Here is a 22243-nt window from a genome sequence, read left to right on the forward strand (position 1 = left end):
AATGTTGTCTCTCCAGTATCAGCACTGTTTCCCTTTGTGTCATTGTCTTATGAACTAGAGTTGCCTTGTTTGAGAGAGAGCTTTTTGGGAAGTTATTACATCAGCAAAGAGTTGGTGAACTCGCATCACCCTGCTTCAAAGCCACCCCATCAACTGAATTTGTTCTCCATTTTTTTTACGCTATGCTTGTCCTTTATTCATCATTGCAATGTACACTTTATCTCTGATTGTCACTAGAGTCAGGGCTTTACTTCCCGAAGAGGAGTCAAGCTCCTTTTACATCAACTATGGCAACATACATAGATATTCAAAAGTGCCCACCTATTAGGAGTTATAGATATTTCTGTCTCACAGATTCTGTCGCCATTACTTTCTGCGTGCCAGTTCCAGATTTCAAGTTAAGTAGCAGGTCTTCACAGCTTGTTTTCATTGAGCCTCCCTTTTACTTTGAATGTCACAGGGCAGCACAATGATGACATCGTAAGAGGGGAGAAATGTGTGAGAAGTGAACAGGTTAGTGAGCACCATTGGAATACAAATGTTGAACAGATTGAAAGGAGAAGTTGGGAGGCCACCACACGGATACCCACAGTTAGCACGACACCCCGCAGGTCAGCATTATAAAAACAAGCATTTGCAAAGCCATTACATCTGGCCCAGGAAATCTAGTGACATGCTTCATATAAAAAGAAATTATTACACGCATATGCCACAAAAATATAAGGAAAAAAATATTCCGCTACTTAAACATGGTGGCCATTTGCTTGCAGTAAAAAATGTGAACAAAAATAACCATTACACATTTATTTTTTTAATAGAAACATTTTATTTACATTTTGTAGGTTATCAATAAACCATCAGCCTTGTACAGTGGAAAAAGCTATATCAATTGCACCATTAACATCAAATATAGTTGGAGCGAGTTGCACAAAATAACCTCCACACTTAGACCAACATTAGTGCAGATGGTGGCAGGATCGCCAATCCATGATAGTCCCACAATTTCTTACATACTTTGTCATAATTACGAGTGCGTCCTCTAGCCCATCACACGTAATTTTAATTGTACACATGCATTCTAACAGGCCGGTATACCTAGAACAGGTATAGAAAACAGTTTTAGTTTTAATTCACATCACAGGAAAATAGTATTTTATTGCTTCAACGAAAATGTACTAACGTCTTTGAATTATTGTAACCTCAAGACGTACGACCTCATTTAGAGATTGGCCGACAGGTTACTTTGTCACAAACTTGACTGATATCTCGTCCAGCTTACTAGAAGTGCATTATATCGTATGGCACTTATAATAAGGCGGACAGGCTTTCCGTCAGAGCATCCCATCCACCAAATTCAAAATCAGCCCCATAGCTTAAACAGACAAGGATGATTTTTTAAAAATATAAAGAAAAAAAGCATTACTAAAGTAAAGTATCAGCCTTACAGCCCTGGCCTGAAGTGCACTTCTTTTAAATGAATGTGCACATGTGACCAGGTGAAATGCTGTCACAATGCTATAGGGCCATTAACTGAAGTGGACTGACCTAATGCCCAATGCTGTCTGTTGTGGTGGTTGGAAACAAAATATGATTGATAGTTGACCAGACCAGTGGAAAAGAGGGTGGAACCAGATCCTCTCTATGTATCTATATAGTTATGTATTTTTATACATTAATTTTGTGTGAGGCTGGTGAGACAGGTAAACATTGTGTCTAGAATAATCTATTAACTGGTGAATGGATCAATTGTAGTCTGGCATGAAATTCAGAATAAAGCATGTGATTGGTGACTGTTGAGAAGTGACAGACAGAATACATTTATATCTGAGACAGAGAAGCAGCTACGATTTTATTTCTACCAATAGTATTGAAACCTGTCTGTTGAAACTGGAGGGTAAATGCTGGTTTCTCTTGTGCATTGATAAGGCCTGATTTGCCTAATACCGTTCCTCAGAAGATAAAGGTGATGTAGTCTGGGTTATAACTTGTACTGAAGGTGATGCATTCAAAGTGGATGAGTTAACTGGTCTAACTTTTCCCATCCGCTCTTATATCCACCATACATTCAGTGGGTCATTTATAGGCTTTTTGATGACAGAACATAACAAATTCTAAATGTATTGTCTTCATTCATTTTTATTAATAATCATGATGGACATCTTTCATTTGCATGACCATTTTTACTAAATTTCGAGATTGCAGAGCTCCAACTGGATTGAAAGTAATTCATTTGAAATCTTTTTTTGAGCTGCTTTTAGACCAGAAACTAATTTTCTAATTGAGGTAAACAATTTGACATACAACCACCAGGCACATTTTAAAGAACTTACAAAGGCTACCGATGGACAAAGGCATCAACTTTAAAACCCAGCGTGTCATCTACAATGCCCCTCACCCAAACTTTAAAACCCAGCGTGTCATCTACAATGCCCCTCACCCAAGAAAAGAACATAACCACCTCTATTTAAGAAAAAGACTCAAGACTCGCCTTTCTCCACCCTTCCCTAACTAATTCACACATTCCTCAGTTAAGCTGTGCTTGCCAAGACCATTACATCTTGGTCCTTCTCCCCACTTCCCTTTCCTCTACCTACCCCTTTCTTAGCCCCTTATTTTCCTTGTTGTAAGTACTTTGAAGAAAGTCTCATGTTCTGCACTCCACGCATAACAAATAGTCTTGAAATTAACCAAATCTGTTGTTTTATATTCATTCATCATGCAATGTTCACAGTGGCTTAACCTCAATTCTTTGAAGTCATATTCTGAAGCAGTTATCAAGATTAAAAAAATTACAGCTTGTTTTCAGTAGCACAACATGTGTTCATTATTGTTGTTTCATTGTTACAGCTTTACAACATCGCTGCACCTTCACGCAGCCTGCGGGACTACAAAGTCCAGTTTGTTCCCTTTCACAAGGACCTTGGCTACAAGCACAAGTTCATTTACCGGAGTCCAGAGCTTCAACAGATCCTGAGGTACAGTGTGTGACATTCTACAAATAACCTGTTGCACTCCATGCCGTAAATTCAGCAGATACCTCTGACGTGGATTGGCAAATTTACAAAAGTCCTAACTACTTGCATTATGTTAGATGTTTTGCTGACCTGTTTGTTTGCTCACATTTTCATGGTGTTCGCTATTGAGTCAAAGTGCAGCCGGTGACAGCCATTTTAGTACTCGTCAGAAACCACCAGCAGTGCAAGGAGGCAGAGTGCACAACTTGCTGCTTCAGTGCATGTGATCACATATCCAACGGTGCTCAGACAACTAATCCCGGCTCCACCAGCGAGAAAGAGCACATACTCAATTTCAGGGTTGCACACTGATTGGCAAATCTGCAGTAGTCCACCCCAAATGCATCATGGTAGACTTAGTGCAGAGGGTCTCTACACTCACATTTTTCATAGTATGCGATAATTGCACGTCTTTAAGTTAGGAGCCAGAATATTAGCCGTTAGGAAAACTGTGTTTAGTTGTATCATATACAACCTATTGATTTCATACACAGCAGGGTCAAATCTGTAATGCTGTTTTATAAATATTATGAAAATATGTGCAGAAAAACAGGAACATGAAAGATGCCTGTTTCCTGGAATGCTCTGTAAATTTCAGAATGTCACTCCCAGTGTACAAAGTGCCCTTTCCATCCTTGCTGAGTTTTGGTTGCTTACCGCTAGGGGTGACTATTTGTACTGTGGTGAGTATGAATTGCAGGTTAATTGAATGAATTATTAAAACACAATACCGATCCCCGTAAGGTGTGCTACATATATTGGGTTCAGTGAGCTAAGAGTGGAAGCTCGGAATGAACAGACATATAATTCAGAGTATTCAAAATGCATCTCTGTGACCGTGCAAGCTTTCTCACATAGCTTGCTCATATGCCTAATTCAGAGAAAAGCAAAAAAAGAAACAAGTGATGTTTGGTAATTACTCTAGACTGCACTCCAGTCTGTTGTTCTTTTCCCAATTCAGACAGGCCAAACATTTCCAAATAAACCTTGGTCCTTCTCTGAGAGAAACAGGGCAGCCAGCACTGGTAAATCCCCCACTCCCCAATATGATTACAAGCAACCCGTAGATGAGTTATAATGGAGTTCACACATCTTGTATGGAAAATTTTGTACGACTGCTAACATTATTGCTTTTTTATTTTTAGATTTTATGTGATATTAATTGTTTTTTTTAGTTAAATGTCAAGATGGATACCCCCTTGCAAAGGTTCTACTTTGTACACTCTTACATTTATATTTTTTTCTTAAATTGAATCTCACATGAACCATCAGCAGACTTCCTCTAGCTTGGGCTAGGCACTGTCACATGCCCAATATTTAAGACTGCGTGGCCAGCCACTTCACGGCAAAGACCACTACATTCCTCTCTTCTAGGGTTTTTAACACCCTGCAATATCATACTGCTTCTGCCACATTAGTTTGTGACAAATTTTGGAAAGATGCATTCCTCAGCCTTTTGGCCTGATTGTGGCATGAGTATAGGAGGGCATGTGTCCTCCTGAGACCCTGAACAGGCTTTCTTCATTTCCATGTACGTCACTTGCTAGTTGTGGGACACCAGGTTGCATATCTCGGTTGATGACTTTTTTATTCAAATCTGTAGGTGAGCTTCTCCTTTAGGGAGTCTACGTCTTTAAGTGTTTTTCTTTTATTTACTGAGCGGGAATTAGTTTGTTTTTCACAGTAAATTCCATTTCTCTTTTATCAAATGCCTCGTGTGTCAGGAAGAACGCACAATAAAACCCTCAGGGTCTCTTCCTTGCATGCACTCTAGGTAGTGCTAGGCATTTTTGTAATTTCTGATTTATAGGAAACAAATTAAGACTTGGCTTTTCCTATCCCAACTAGCGTAGACCGATCCATACCCTATCCCGTATGGACCGCATTTTTTGGAGGTTCCTGCTGTTTAGCTCCAAAACACTTTGGTATTAGCGCGCTTTATGAACTTTTTACATACTTACTGTGATACACAGAACCGAATTTCAACAACATTTGCATCCGTCTACAAGAGCAGTAAACAACGCTCACAAACGTAGAACTGATCTGTTTGGGGAGTTGTGGGTGATTTGTGTGCTTCTGACCAACAGATGAGGTCCAGCGAAAAACACAACAACCCCACAAAGTGATTGGTTTGTGGACATGTCTGCCACTTCTTGGGTTTCTTTCTGGATAATTCCACGTCTATGACAACTTTGGTCATCATATTTGAAACTTTATATCACGGTTCAATAGCTGGAGCCCTCTTGTTTATATTTCCTGGTTTGCTGAACCAGACAATGCAGCTTTTCATGGCACCCTCTACCAAGGTGGCTCCCTCACACCTTAAGACAAAATATGGACCTCCGGAGCAAAACCGTTTGTACCTTTGGAGGTCCAACCCCCGTGCCCATTCAGTTATTGTTAGCGACGCTGATAAGAGTCATGCTATTGCACCATCTTCTTTAGTTCCACCTGATAAGGATAGCACAGGAACATGCGCAGAGGGATAGCTGCCAGTGCTTTTGCTGTACACAGCAGACACAACAGGTCCCAAATGAATTCTCTGCAATGTTTTGCAGAAGAGGTGGCACACAAGTGCAGGGAAAATTGTAAGGTGAACCTGAATTAGGTTATTTTGTAATCAGATCATAAGTGCTGCTGCTGATTCATCTGATCTATCAGACCAATGCTAATGTCATGGTCTTCCCATGAGGTGCTCTTCCAGGCTCAATTTCACTTGTCGCAAGCATGGGTCTCAATAAAAGGTCCTCAGCTCACCTTCTCAGGCATCACATTTTTTGCCTCTCATCCTGATGAAAAAATGCAGAACATGAAGACTGACCTGAAGAAGAGGAAAAGGCATAAAACATAATGACAGGCCTTCCATTCAGGCTACCTTTAGCAAAGGTTTCAAGCCTCTCAGTGGCTTAGTCAGCATGAATAGCAGCCAGCAGTCCTATCACCAAACATGCGTTCCTACAAGGGGGACAGATAGCCACCAACCTTCAGCAGCTGCAGGAAACCTCATGATTAGGAACAAGCAGTAACTTTTCCTCCCCCCTCCTGTGCTATCCACTCTTAGGGGAAGCATCAGCAAACATCAAGAAGAGTGTCAAGAAAACCCCAGAGAAAGATGGGTTCTGAATATTGTGCAAAATAGCTATTGGCTCAGGTTCAAGTCTCCTCTTGAAGCAGAAGTTAGCCTGCCTGCAACAGGAAGTCTACACCCTTCTTCAGTAGGAAGCCAAAGAGAAGTGCCCTCCTTCCAAAATCAAATAGAATGAATTCCACTTACTTTCCTGTGTGAAAGAAATGACCCAAACCTGGATTAAAACCAATTTTCAACCTCAAGGCTGAAAACAGGTGGATGATAAAAAAAAGATTCAGAATTATAGCCCTTTACCAATTTAACTGTCCACTTCTGTGAAGAATTTTCCTGTTTGATGTTCTTTTCAATTCTGAGTTCCACATCCCACTTGTGAAGAAACATATGAAGCTGTTTGGGTCCCTGGTAGGAAACGACCATTACTAATACGAAGTGGTTTCCTTCGGCCTCAAGTCAGAACCAGAAGCCTTTTTCAACCTCTTAGTACAAGTGGCAGCACACCTGAGAATACTAAATATTTTCATCTGTTCTTATCTCAATGACTGACTTATGACAGAATCAATCCCTCATCAAGCTCTTTAGCACTACCAGTTAACAGATGTTACTCATCACCATCCCAAACTGCCTGTCAATGAGAAAACAAGATTAACTGTGGTCCAATCTATTCATTATCTGTTAATGGTCTTGGACACACACAAGGTCAATGTTTATCCTTTGGAGGATATACTGAAACATACCCTTTTGAACTGTTTAAAACTACCAAAGACAAATCACCCAGAACCAAGACAGATATCATTGCTCTTGGGGTTGATGGCATCATGTATTGGTCTGCCCTGCAGGCTCGTGTTCATATGAGATAATTGTGCAATAGTGCCTAAAGAATCACCATTGTCAATAATGCAGCAATGGGGAGGATAATCTAATTCTTGCCACAGCAGCTGCCATATCACATACCTGGTGATGCCATTCAAAGGCCTTAATAAGAGAGGTTGTATTTAATCAATACCTACCAATGCAGACCATAGTAACTGGTGATTACCTAGTGGGAACAAGAGCCCATATGGATCATCTGCAAGGAGCATGAGTTCCTAGCCTTATGGCCTGTAACGGAGCTGGCACTTCAGCTCTCACTTATTTCTTGAAAGCTTTCACAATGCACTCTTTGCTTGTTAGATTGACAACGCAACAGCGATGTTCTGCGTGAACAGGCAGAGGGGAAGAAACCCCTGATTCCTATCACAAGAAGACAAGCCTAATTGATTTGGAAGGAACTCTTCGCCAGAACTCTGCAAATCTCTGCAGTACATCTACTCATGTTTCCTGCATAACTCCATTGATCCATCATGCAATAGTAACCAAAATCATGGCACTAAAATGTTTAAGATAAGAAAACAACAACTGATTGACCCCTGCTCATCTGTTCTTTCTTACCCCAAACTAACATGTTCTCAGTTTGAACCACAAAAAGCTTTCAGTGATTATCAACGCTTGGATAAAACTTTGAATCCGATATATTCTTTCACTGCCATATCTCAAAAACGCACTATTCGGTTGACTATCTATTAGACAACTCTAATGCCCACATATCTAAAAGTCTCTTGAATGGATTCAAACAAAGTAAGGCTGCCTTCTTTAATGCCAGCTGTTGAATAGGTAAGAATCTATTTGATGGCCAACTCTCAAACAATTTGAAGATCAAATTAGCATTCCATAAAGTATTACCTCTGTCCCAAGGAGGTCCTTTCAGTCTTGTGCCCTTCATGACTCTGCAAATCATAGAACTTCTACCAATAGACTATCCATCACACAAGGAGTGCTCAACACCAGTGACTGACCTATAACAGATCACAGTCTAGTAACACTAACCTTTCTTGACAATTCTGCAAAAAAATAGCTATCATAAATTAATGTGCATCCACTTGATTCTCTATGCATCTACAAGACCATACATTCCATACCCCTCTGTAACTCTTCCTTTGCCTGAAGCCTCAGACTCATTTGCAGCATTAACTGAAAATCTCTTGTATCCTCTGGACCCCCTGCAATTCTCCAAATAAGTGTTGAGAACACCCAACTGTAACAAAGGATGCACATTGCCTTCCACCCCTAGCTACCACCCAGTGGATGCTGAAATTACAAAAGGTAGTTCCATAGCCAGCTCCAGCAGTGGTGGAAACCAAGCCTGCATGTTCTAAAAAGGAGTCACCAGAACTACCCCACACACTTGCTTTTTCACTAAGATTAACAACCTCTGAATCATAGGGAATAGGGTAAAAGGCATAACCCCTGAAGTCTCTCCAACCCTGAGTGGATACATCTCGTGCTGCTGCCTCTAGATCCAGGATGAAATATATCTGCAGGAACCAAATTAGACACAAAGCAAAGAGTTCCACCTCAGAAGGACCTCACACTTCCTGAATCTTTAGACACAATTCCTGACTCAACTTCATATCACTGAATTTGAACAAACAACACAAATTTTAATCTGCTGTTTCATTCCTTCTCCCAGGTAATACTGTGATGAGAATCCCTCTTTATGCTTAAGACAAAATTGCTACATTTTCTTTGCCACCTCTAACAATTTCCTAGACCTTCTGTCCCTTACCTTGTGTAAGTAGTTTACTGCCTTCACAGTGTCCGTTTTAGCAACACTGAACAATGTCACATCTGTTCTTTGAAACTTTACAGAGCAAAATGGATAGCAGTCATCTCCAGAACATTGATGTGTTGTCTCTCTCTCTGGCCATTTCCCTCCAGGTGCAACAGCATTGCACTGCAACCCAAAAGGCTAGCATCTGCCCCTAACACAAAATCTGGGGCTGTTTCAAAAAATAGCTCACCCCTACAGACCTTGAGATCCCCCAACCAACACTGCAGCTCTTTGCCTCCTGTTACTGAAACGCAGTCCTCTCTCTTTGTTGGAGAAAGGAGCTATAGAACCAGTCCCGCTACAATATCAAGGGGCCGGTGTATACTCCCTGTACTTCTTAATTCCCAAGAAGGACGGCTCTCTCAGGCCTATACTAGACTTCAGAGAACTAAACCTATACATTCAGTCGGACCACTTTCATATGGTGACACTCCAACAAGTGCACCCGCTCCTTCAGCAAGGCGACTTTGTTTCCACTCTGGACTTAAAGGGTGCCTATTTCCATATCCCAATACACCCTGCTCACCTCAAATATCTCAAGTTCGTGGTAGCAGGCCAGCATTATCAATTCAAGGTGCTCCCATTCAGAGTAACTACCGCACCCAGGGTTTTCACCAAATGCCTGGCACTAGTCGCAGCTCATCTATGAAGACAACACATTCACGTCTTCCCATACTTAAACGACTGGCTCATAAAAGCCAGCTCGCAACAAAGCTGTCTACGTCACACTCACAAAACTGTGCAGTTGCTCCACGATCTTGGATTCACAGTAAATCTGTCCAAGTCCCATCTCCAACCATCCAACACACAAACGTATTTGGGAGCCACTATAGGTATACAAAAGGCTCTGGCCTACCCCAAGCGGCCAGAGTCCACAATATGCAGACTTCTCTCCCAGTTTCAGCCTCAACACTCATTGCCAGCTGGAGTGTTTATGCAATTACTAGGGATGATGGCGTCTTGTACCCTTACGCAAGACCTCAAATGCGTCCCCTGCAGGAATGCTTAGCACGTCACTAGAACCAAGCTCAGGGTCTGTTATCAGATCTAGTGTTGGTGGACGGCAACACCCATCGCTCTCTGCAGTAGTGGAATACACAAACCCTTTCAAAAGGGTGGCCCTTCATCGACCCAGTTCCACAGATAATGCTAACAGCAGACGCATCGCTCACTGGTTGGGGAGCTCATCTCCACACGCACACAAGTCAGGGCATGTGGAGCTTACAGCAAAAGCAGCTTCATATAAATGATCTAGAGTTGCTAGCGATTTTTTCTAGCGCTCAAAGCATTTCAAGTTCATCTAGGAGGCAAAGCTATCCTGATTCGTACAGACAATATGACAGCAATTTACTACACAAACAGGGGGGCACACACACTCTCCAGCTGCCACAACTAGCACAGACCACCTGGAGATGGGCCATATGTCACAAAATGTATCTCCTCGCAGAACACCTTCCAGGAGTAAACAATCCGATTGCAGATCTGCTCAGCCGTCAAAGACAACAGATCCACGAATGGGAACCCCACCCTCAAGTTCTCCTCCCATTCTTTCAGATGTGGGGATTGCCAGACATAGATCTGTTCGCCACAAACCTAAATGCCAAATGCCCAAGCTTCGCATCTAGGTATCCACACCCCTTGTCCAGAGGCAATGCCCTATGGATGAATTGGTCGGGGATATATTCCTACGCTTTTCCGTCCATCCCACTCATTCCATGAGTGGTTCGGAGACTCAGACAAGCATCCCTGACACTAATCCTAGTTGCTCCCACATGGGCCTGTCAACCATGGTTCATACCCCCTGTTGGAGCTCTCTGTAGTTCCTCACCAAAAACTACATCTCACACCCAATCTCCTCACGCACAGCCGTGGAGAGAGAAGACATCCAGATCCCTGTCATCTGAACCGTGCGACCTGGCACGTGAATTCTTAGAGTTTGGCTACCTCAATCTCCCGCCAGACTGCATGAACTTCATCAAAGAAGGTAAACGTCCTACCACAAGCGCCTGCTATGCAACAAAGTGGAAGCGGTTTGTGATATACTGTAATAACAATCAAATCAACCAGCTTCATGCTTCAGTTCAAAACATTATATGCTATTTATTACATCTGCAGTGTTCAAATTTAGCGTACACATCCATACGCTTACAGCTTGCTGCAGTAGCTGCATACCTCCAGAATAGACGACATTTGTCTCTCTTCAGAGTGTCTGTTTTTAAAGTATTTATGGAGGGACTTAAAAGAGTCATTCCGCCCAAGACTATCACCAGCTCCAGTGTGGAATCTCAACATTGCCCTCACCAGACTGATAGGTCCACCTTTTGAGCCATTGCACAGATGTGAGCTGCAATTTCTCACTTGGAAGGTAGCTTTCCTCATAGCTATCACATCAGTGAGGAGAGTAGGTGAGCTTCAGGCACTAACCATAGAAGAACCGTTTTTACAAGTACACCAAAACAAAGTGGTTCTTCGGACCAACCCTAAATTTCTACTCAAGGTAATTTCTGCCTTTCATATCAACCAATCTGGTGAGTTGCCTGTGTTCTTCCCTCAACCAGATTCTGTGGCAGAACGTGCTTTACACACCTTAGATGTGAAAAGAGCATTACTCTACTACATAGAAAGGACTAAACCTTTCCGTAAGACAAAACAACTATTTGTGGCTTTTTCTTCACCACATAAAGGCAATCACATATCAAAATCAGGTATTGCACGGTGGATAGTCAAGTGCATTCAAAAATGCTATGCAAAAGCAAAACATTACATTAACAAATCCCCCTAGAGCACACTCCACACGCAAACTACGGGCTTCTATGGCATTCTTAGGAAATATACCCATAGATGATATCTGCAAAGCTGCAACATGGTCTACACCTCACACGTTCACAAAACACTATTGTGTAGATGTGTTAGCAAGACAGCAAGCTAGTGTGGGCCAAGCAGTTTTACGTACACTATTTCAAACGACTGCAACAGCTACAGGTTAGCCACCGCTTTGGGAGATAATTGTTGTATATGCAAAGCATGTGATCTACAGCTCACATGCCTCGAACGGAAAATGCTACTTACCCAGTATGCATTTGTTCTTGGTATGTAGAGCTGTAGTTTAACATGCGCCTAACCGCCTCCCCGGCTACCTATACCTGTTGCAGTGACATCTTACTTAGATACATATGTACATGGACATCTTTTTCTACTACTCTCACTAACTCCATTATCACCCTCTGCGGGAAAACAATATAACAATGGAGTCAATGCCCATGCGCACTGTCACTGAAAGGAGGAGTCACCTACCTCGTGACTGGAAAAGACTTCTTCGAAGAAAAACAAAGTGCAAACATCCGAGCCCAACACTAGATGGCTGGCTATGCAAAGCATGTGAATCTACAGCTCTACATGCCAAGAACAGATGCATAGTGGGTAAGTAGCATTTTCCTTATTGTGGTGTTTTCAAAGTGTTTCCTGCAGAGTAGTAAATAAAGGATATTTACGCATAATGCAAGTCTCCTGTCTTTTCATAAATCCCAAAAAATCCCTGACATCTACTTCAGGTATAATGGAGCAGAAACAAAAGGAGAATGCCCTTTAGATCGACTGGTAAGGGACATTACTGTACTCATTTCCACTGATTTGGGAAAAAGGGGGTGGTGATGGACAGAGTTTCTGAATGATGCAGAATACTCTTACCAAGTCAAGAGATCATGGTTTTAATCCATCACCGTTTTTTAGCTCACTGCACCATCCCAGCTCAGAACCTGGCTACATGCAAATTAGTCTGTACCTGTCCCAGTGCATGATGGGAACAGGGCAAACCAAACTACCAAGCCAATTCTTATACTGGGAAGGAAACAAGCTTCCGGGGACCGGTTTCTGGCATCACAGCCTTCGTCGGCCCGGCTTGCCTGAATCCTGATGGTGCAATGAGCAAGGGACTCATGTCTGAGCATACCCTCCCACACTGAGTGTGGATAAAATCGATTTGGGAAAAAGGGGGTGGTGATGGACAGAGTTTCTGAATGATGCAGAATACTCTTACCAAGTCAAGAGATCATGGTTTTAATCCATCACCGTTTTTTAGCTCACTGCACCATCCCAGCTCAGAACCTGGCTACATGCAAATTAGTCTGTACCTGTCCCAGTGCATGATGGGAACAGGGCAAACCAAACTACCAAGCCAATTCTTATACTGGGAAGGAAACAAGCTTCCGGGGACCGGTTTCTAGCATCACAGCCTTCGTCGGCCCGGCTTGCCTGAATCCTGATGGTGCAATGAGCAAGGGACTCACGTCTGAGCATACCCTCCCACACTGAGTGTGGATAAAATCGATTTGGGAAAAAGGGGGTGGTGATGGACAGAGTTTCTGAATGATGCAGAATACTCTTACCAAGTCAAGAGATCATGGTTTTAATCCATCACCGTTTTTTAGCTCACTGCACCATCCCAGCTCAGAACCTGGCTACATGCAAATTAGTCTGTACCTGTCCCAGTGCATGATGGGAACAGGGCAAACCAAACTACCAAGCCAATTCTTATACTGGGAAGGAAACAAGCTTCCGGGGACCGGTTTCTGGCATCACAGCCTTCGTCGGCCCGGCTTGCCTGAATCCTGATGGTGCAATGAGCAAGGGACTCACGTCTGATCATACCCTCCCACACTGAGTGTGGATAAAATCGATTTGGGAAAAAGGGGGTGGTGATGGACAGAGTTTCTGAATGATGCAGAATACTCTTACCAAGTCAAGAGATCATGGATGTGCTCACTACGCCACTGGAGTCAAGCTATCCTGGCTGATGACGGCTGATAGCCAGAAACCGGTCCTAGGATGCTTGATTCCGGTCCAGGGAAGACATGGCTTGGCAGTTCGGGCTGGACTGTTCCCATGAGGCACAGGGTCAAGACTGATTTGCATATGGCCATGTCTGAACTGGGGTGGCGTAGTGGGTAAAAGAACGATGGATTTAACCCAGATCTCTTGACTGGGGGAGAATGTCTGCATTGTCAGCATTCCGTCCATCATTTGTTTGTTGTAACGCTTTTCGCCCTAAGTGGGATGGGTATTCCCAGACGTGGGACCCGTGCTCACTACGCCACTGGAGTCAAGCTATCCTGGCTGATGACGGCTGATAGCCAGAAACCGGTCCTAGGATGCTTGATTCCGGTCCAGGGAAGACATGGCTTGGCAGTTCGGGCTGGACTGTTCCCATGAGGCACAGGGTCAAGACTGATTTGCATATGGCCATGTCTGACCTGGGGTGGCGTAGTGGGCAAAAGAACGATGGATTTAACCCAGATCTCTTGACTGGGGGAGAATGTCTGCATTGTCAGCATTCCGTCCATCATTTGTTTGTTGTAACGCTTTTCGCCCTAAGTGGGATGGGTATTCCCAGACGTGGGACCCGTGCTCACTACGCCACTGGAGTCAAGCTATCCTGGCTGATGACGGCTGATAGCCAGAAACCGGTCCCAGGATGCTTGATTCCGGTCCAGGGAAGACATGGCTTGGCAGTTCGGGCTGGACTGTTCCCATGAGGCACAGGGTCAAGACTGATTTGCAAATGGCCATGTCTGAACTGGGGTGGCGTAGTGGGCAAAAGAACGATGGATTTAACCCAGATCTCTTGACTGGGGGAGAATGTCTGCATTGTCAGCATTCCGTCCATCATTTGTTTGTTGTAACTCATTTCCACTGATACCCGTGATGGCAATAGTTATCATTAAGCTGGCATACTTCTAAGCCACCATGATTCTCGTAGCACCAGAATCACCCAGGTAGTGCTTTACCTCTCAGAGCAACCACAAAATAGGTGTTTGTGCTGGCCAGCTCTACTTATAAGTTTGGGAGCCATAGCCTGTGCACCAGTCGTTCATCATAGAACTCGGTAGGTGAGCTTCTGAACTCACAAAATAATGACACCTGAATTTCTCTCAGGTCTGTATGAACAAGTTGAAGGAAGTCACAGGTCTATTCATCAGAACATCCTGGGCATTTGAAGTGAACTAGATCAGCATCTGATATGTACAGAAAACCACTGTCCCTATCAAGTTTAAGAACAAGCAAGACTCCTTTATCTTCTCTTCTGGCACTGTCAGGATTGCAGTTTGTCACTGTCAGGATTGCAGTTTGTTTCAATAAATGTACACCTTGCAGCTATTACATCTTCTGGAAAATGTCCTTCACAGACCTCTTTTTTCAGAGTCCCTATGCTGATGGACTTAATAGAGAGGATTAAAAAGGTGTTTTCCCCTGCCACTAGACAGTCTTCTTCCTTGGAACTGATCATTGTTATGTTGAAACTCCTTGCTCCTCCTCCTTTTGAGCCTGGCAACAAGGCGTCTGTACAACATTTGCCATGGAAGACTGCTTTGAGGTTCTTGGAATCCAAGCTTTATACTTCCAAGACCTCTTGTGGAAGCATCCAGGGGTCTTTCTAATTCTACAGTGTCCATACCGATTTCATTGCCAATCTTTGCATAGAACCCTGCATCTTGATATGCTGGACATTTGGAGGGTATTCATATTATATGTAATTAGACCAAAGAGCAAAGAAAGAGTAATGTTCATCAACCATGGGCCCATTTGTACTTAGTTAATCACTTAAAAGTAGTCTACCTCTAGCTGAATAGTTTCTTGCATTTTATGCTACTAGAAAGGTAATAACTCTTTGGTAGGCGAAAGGTCCTTTCTTCTAGAGTTAAACCTACATATGGGAACGCTAGGTGGCGCACAGGTGAATGGCGGCTGCCGAGTAGGGCTCCCGCTGGACGGCGCTTCTTATCCGCCTATTTATCCTTGATAGCCTCACCCGGGGGCTGCAACTCAGCGAGGGGCAGCAGCGAGGTGTCCAGTGCATGCTGGCCAAGTCTGGCGGTAAACGGGCAGCAGGCGCCGGAGAACGACGCGCCGTTCGCAGAGGCGCGCGGACGGCGTGACAGAGCTGGGACGCCCTGCCGGATCGCGCTGGTAGGCAACGTCGCGGCTGCATTAACGGCTGCAGGCCGTGGAAGCTGTGACCGGGCCTGGCCAACTGAGGGACGCAGAGACGAAGCAAAGGCAGCGGAGCAAAGTAGATTTCCCATCTGAAGTCGTCGCTGGGGGTGCACTCCCCCCCCCCCCCCCCCCTCTGAAGGTTAGACGAGCGCTGATATTGGTGTCCCCGGCTGGGGATTGGAGGCGAAGCGCTGCGAGGGAGCCAAGTGACATCGGGGCTCCACCGGGGTGAGAGGTGGTGGCCCCCCTGCCCCCCCCCCCTCATGCCCCCCTCTGCCTGTGGAATATCGACTGATCTGGAGCGGAGGCACCCCCCCACCGGACACCGCGTTTAACCGGACCGGCTTGCGAGTGCAGGAGTGAGGAGGCACTGGGCTGGAACACGGGAACTGGGGGACCCGGATGAACCGTGAGTACAGCCGTGCACCCAGACGGAGCTGCGAGGTGCGAACTGCTGAAGAGGAGATCGGGGGAGTAGCGCTGGACGGAGGCCCAGTCCCCACGTGGCTGGCGGCTCCGGTATGATGCCGGATGGTCGTGACGATTAATAGGAGTAAGAGGACGGTGTAGCGGGTATCTGCTGGACTGTCATTAGGCGCTTGAATATAAGGTCAGCCTGGAATTGCGGAGCGCAAGGAGCCGGCAAATTCTGGGGAGTGCGCAGAGAGTGTGGACGCTGCTGCTGGCCCTAGGGGGTTGTCTGCCGCTGCGGCCAGGTAGGACGGTCCGGAGGCCAGCATGGGCAGGACAGATACGAAACAGCCCAAACTCTCGTTTGAGGCTAGCAAGAAGCCGCCCAAGGCAGTGGAGGAGACACGTGAACCGCCGGCGAAAGCAGGAGGGTCAGCAGATGCGGCGCCCAATCTCCACGATGTCTTGCGCGAAATGCGTCAAGGGTTTGCAACGATTGCTGACAAAGTTGACAGAATGTCGTCTCGAATGGATGCGATGGTACAAAAATTGGACGTCCAAGAAGAACGGATCACGGGGGCGGAACAGCGTATATCGGACGCTGAAGATACTGTGACACGGCACACCTCGCAGCTATCCAGGATGGACAATCTGCTGCGCCTCATTGCTGCTAAGAATGAGGATTTGGAAGCGAGGAGTAGGCGTAACAACGTACGCATTGTAGGTATTCCTGAATCGACGAATGTGGGCAGAATGGAGGAATATGTGGAGAAGATGCTGGTGGCGGCGATCGGTTCGGAGATTTTTTCCCCTCAGTTTATTGTGGAGAGGGCACACCGGGCCCTGGGCCCCAGACCTAAGCCGGGAACGGCGCCCAGGCCAATCATCGCCAGGATACTCAATTATCGCGACCGTGACGCCGCCTTGAGAGCCGCACGCGGCACACGTACATTATCCTACGAGGGCAACTCCTTCACGCTGTACCCGGACTTCACACCAATGGTGCAAGCGGAACGGCGAAAATTTGTGGCAGTCAAAGCGAAACTACGAGACTTACAACTGGACTATGCACTGCTTTACCCGGCGCGCCTGCGGATCACGTATCAGGGGAGGCAGAAGTTTTTCACAAATCCTCAGATGGTGGAGGATTTCATCAAACAGTACAAGCGTTCCCGCAGGTCGGAGGATGGAGCTGAGAACGCTGAGAACCCTGTGCGCGAGGAGCTGGTGGACGGCGAACCGTGAGTGGGGTGCCTATTGATGGCATATTGGACTACATGTGCGGATGGGGGAGTACCCTGTGAACTGATGTTGGGGTAGCTGGCTCTGAGACAATATGATAGGGGATGGTTGGGCCATGTAGATGCAAGCACGGAGGGATGTTGGTGGGGGTGTGGGGAGCTCACACTGCAGAAGATTCCGCCACAGATTACACAAGTTGGGACACAGTACTGGCTACTTTTAAAGGAGGCAGGGATCAGTTTGTTGTGAGACCTGGGTGACATAAGTACTAGCGCCGGACACCTCCTCGACACGTTGCGCTGGACCACACGTTGTGTGGTCGGGCTGGCGTTTCTGGGGGGGGAGCTGGTGGAGCCACCTGGACTTGTTTCCTAACGGGAAATACCCTAGTATATGTTGGGAGTTTGGGGAATGTACTTGCCTTGCTGTTTGGGGCAATTGTGGGTGGGCAGGGGGGGGTACAGGACTGGCAGGTTGGGGTTTGCTTCAGTGGGAGGGGGGTGGGCAAGAGGGGTGTTGCGATGTTTTGTATGTTGGAAGTTCCAAAACGGGTGAGAGCGCGTAGGACCAGGAGAGAGTGGGTGGTTTATAGGGGAGTGAATAGGCTGGTTTCCAATACACTGTGGAACGGGTCACTTTTAAATATTCGACCTGCGGGGGTGGAGAGGGCGCTGATATTGGGTGGCACATACCCGGGGTGTGATTGGTGGAAGGATCCTGAGGATTGCCTTGGTGTTTGGGAAATTGACGACGCATGGCGGGTAGGATGAGTAAGTCACGTGTCACTGTTGCCTCCTGGAATGTTCGGGGGTTAAATGATGCCAGGAAATGTAGAAGGGTGGTGGCGTATTTGGAACAACATAAGGTGCAAATTGCTTTACTACAGGAGACGCATCTTAGTCCCCGGCCCACTTACACCTTTGCAGGTAAATGGGCGGCGGTCCGGAGTTTCTCCTCGTATTCAGGATATGCCAGGGGTACGGCGATACTGATCAAGAAGGCGGTGCCGTTTGTGCTGCTGGGCGATCTTACGGATAAGGAGGGGAGGTTTGTTTTGTTGTGGGGCAGACTTGGTACGGATACAGTCACAATTGCGAACTGCTACGGGCCGAATGTGGATTCGCCTGCCTTCTTTACCATGCTCTGGGGTAAAATACTGAACATTGGTTCCATGCATGTCATATGGGGGGGGGATTTCAATCTCACCATGTCCTCAGGGCTCGACAGATCGGATGGCAGCCCGCAATACCATAAGGGTGCGAGGGACGTCATGGAAGGTATAGTTGTAGAAGGAGGACTTGTGGACAGCTGGAGGTTTGTGCATCCTGGGGTCCGGGAAGGAACACATTTCACGACATACGCTAACTCTTGGGCTAGGCTGGATTACTGCTTTCTGTCTACAGGCTTGGCGGTTGATTTAGGTCGAGTGGCTCACTTACCACGGACGTACTCAGATCACTGTCCGGTAATTGTGGAGGTGGCGCTCCCGGGGCTCAGTGGGTCAACACCTAGGTGGCGTATGCAGCCCACGGCATTACTGGATCCGGTGTTCCAGGCGGAATTAGGAGACGAGATAGCGGAGTTTTTTCCCCGCAATAAGGGGTCAGTGGACAGTGTCGAGACCATTTGGGAGTCGTTTAAGGTGACGGTCCGGGGGTACTACATCTCTAAAAGCTTCGGTGTCCTGAAAACAATACGCGGTTCGCTCTCCAAGTTAGAGGCTGAACTAGCGGAGCTGGAAGCCAGGATGGCCCAGGAACCAATGGGTCCGGTCCATAAGGAATTCCGAGAACGGCTTACTCAGTACGAGCAGGAAGCGGATAGGGAGTCCAAATTTAGGGGCAAATATTGGCAGGCCCGTCGTTACTGTGAAGGAGAAAGACCAGGGCGTGCCTTAGCGGAAATTACTAGACATGCCCGGGGACCCACGCACGTTTTAGAGATCAGAGGGCAGGGTGGGACCCTACAGCAAGATACGAAGGGCATACTAGCTCAATTTACTGCGCATTATGAGGAATTATATGAAGCCCGCAGCGGAGGGGAGGTTGTATTTGGGGACTTTCTGGATGATGTGGCGTTATGTTGGTTAAGTGATGACCATCGGGAATTCCTTGGGGCCCCATTTGAACTTGACGAAATACGGGAAGCGATTATGTCCCTGAGTAATGGTAAGGCGGCGGGGATTGATGGCCTACCGGCGGAATTCTATAAAAGTTATATAGATGTCATGGCGCCGGTGCTGCGGGAGGTGTACGAGGAGTCACTGGAGGTAGGTGTGCTGCCTGGGACAATGCGGGAGGTACTGATCACCTCGCTGTTAAAACCTGGCAAAGACCCGGTAGAGTGTGACTCATATAGGCCGCTATCCCTAATTAATTGTGATGCGAAGATACTGGCAAAGGTATTGGCCACTAGACTTTCCCTGCTTATGACCAAAATTGCACTCCCAGATCAATCTGGGTTTGTCCCGGGCCGCTCAACTGCTTGTAACTTGCGTACGCTCTTCTCCTTGATAAACACGATAGCGTCGGAACTGCCTGTGGCGGCGGTGTTTCTGGATGCCACCAAGGCATTTGACTCGGTTGAGTGGAATTACTTGTTTGCCATCTTGTACAGGATGGGCTTTCCCAAAATATTCGTCGCCTGGATCAAATTGCTCTATACGGCTCCGACAGCGAGAGTGCTCATCAATGGTGAAGTGTCCGAGTCGTTTCTGCTCACTAGAGGTACCAGGCAGGGGTGCCCGCTCTCCCCATTGCTCTTCGCTATCGCGATTGAGCCTCTGGCATGCCGTATCCGGCAATTGCATAAACAAAGTGCTTTCAAATGTTACCAACGGCAGATAGATGTCTCTCTCTATGCTGACGACTTAACGCTGTACGTGGTAGATCCACAGGTTAACCTTAATCCATTACTCCGAGAATTTTTAGTGTTTGGGCGTCTGTCGGGCATTCAAATAAACTGGAAGAAGTCGCAATTTTTTCCCCTGACGCCTGCAGTGGGTCGCTTTCCTCTGGACTACCCGCTGGAATGGTGTGAATCGGATCTTAGATATTTGGGGGTCCAGATCTCCAAGGATCGAGAGGAGACGTTGAGGTTGAATTATGGTACGGCCATGACTCGGCTGACAGAGGATGTGACTCGTTGGGTGTCTCTCCCACTCTCCATGGCGGGCAGGGCTTCGCTTATCAAGATGGTGGTATTACCCCGTTTTTTATATTTTTTCCAGAATATCCCGTATTATCCGGGGGCGTACTTCTTTCGCGCCTTGCGTACAGAATTACTGCGGCTGTTCTGGGCTGGTAAGCAGCCAAGATTGGCGTGGTCGGTTATCACTCGGCCATACGCATCTGGAGGGTTTGATGTTCCCGATTTTCTCACGTATTATCTGAGCGCACAGGCTCAATTTGCATACCATTGGTTTGCACCTGCGCCATTCCTACCACAGCTGGCGGTGGAGGACTGGCTATCGCGGCCTCTGCCACTGACGGGGGTCCTTCAGGGCTCCAGTCGCGCCTTTGATACACTATACACTACGGTGCCGTGCACGGTGGATGCGTGGCAGCGTATACTACGTCGCATGGCGCTCAGCTTCATGTATGCTCCGACGCTGCCACTGGTTTATCACCCGGACTTGTCGTTACTGCAGGAAGGAGGGTTTCAGGGGATGTGTGCCAGAATAAAAATGCGGCACTGGGGTGATCTCTTCGCTAATGGACGGCTCAAAACGAAAGAACAATTATTTGAGGGCTATCAGCCTACCCCGTTGGATGTTTTTTACTATATCCGGCTGCGGCGGGGGCTGCGGAAGATACTACCAGGCTTCCCGGGGGAACCAGAAGTAGTGCGGCCTTTACAAATGCTGCTTACGTCTTCGGATGGTAGGCACTTAGTCTCCCAATTATACGGCAGTATTCGGGCACACAGTGGCACCATGGAATGTAGGGCACTCCAGCAATGGAGACTTGAGCTAGGCAGAGATATCACAGATAAGCAGTGGACGTATTGTTGCGAGCTCACCTCCCAGATCTCCTCCAGTAGCAGACTGCGTATTATCCATTACAAGTTTTTACAACGTATGTATTATACGCCAGCTAAGAAGTTTAAATTTCGTCTATCAGACAGTGACAGATGTGAGAGGTGTCAGGCGGAAGGGGCTGACTTCATGCACTTGGCATGGCTGTGTCCGAGAGTGGCGGATTTCTGGCTACAGGTACATTCGGCACTGAGGGTCATGTTGGGAGATGTAGTGGAACTAGATCCGCTGGTGATGCTGCTGGGCTACACGGTATCAATACCTAAGTTGACGCGCAAACTGGGGAACATTGCTCTATTGTTAGCGAAGCGGAGAATTGCGTGTCGCTGGGGTAGGGGGAGAGCACCGAAGTTCAAGGAATGGATAGGGGATCTTTTACACTGTCAGGAGCAGAGTGCTATCTACGCTGAGACGCAACCATTAACTAGCAGAGCCAGTGACATTTGGGACCCGTTCAAGGAGTATTTGGCGGCGTATACCGCCTCCACGGAGGGAGAGCACCAAGAATCGGTTGAGGGTGGCCCTGGAGCTGGTGAGTTTACCTAGTAGGGGGCTGCAGGATTGTCATTACTGAATGTCTTGCTGATGGAGTGTGTTGGGGGGGTTGTGATCCGGGACGTCTGCACCTAGGAATTCCAGGTAGCGCACCTAGGAGATACGCCAGAAGGTTGAGTTGCTCCGCAGCTTGCCCGGGGTCCATGGTACAGTATGTAACACTACTGATATATTGGAATGACAGGGATTTGCCGCCGGACCTCCGGGTTGTCGGCCTCAAGGCTGTGTACAGGGTGATAAACCGTAATGAGAAATGTCAT

General features: G+C 46.6%; 1 protein-coding gene across 2 annotated transcripts in view; it reads left to right on the top strand.

Moving 5' to 3' along the window:
- The window catches only part of ABHD12 (abhydrolase domain containing 12, lysophospholipase), a 487344-nt gene that overhangs the window by 450865 nt on the left and 14236 nt on the right, over positions 1-22243 (top strand). For both annotated transcript variants that reach the window (XM_085612333.1, XM_085612332.1), the window contains one exon: positions 2848-2975. In XM_085612333.1, coding sequence (XP_085468459.1) covers positions 2848-2975 — 128 coding nt within the window. The remainder of the gene's footprint in view (positions 1-2847; positions 2976-22243) is intronic.

Source organism: Triturus cristatus, chromosome 6, assembly GCF_964204655.1.
Source record: "Triturus cristatus chromosome 6, aTriCri1.1, whole genome shotgun sequence".
NCBI classification, from domain to species: domain Eukaryota; kingdom Metazoa; phylum Chordata; class Amphibia; order Caudata; family Salamandridae; genus Triturus; species Triturus cristatus.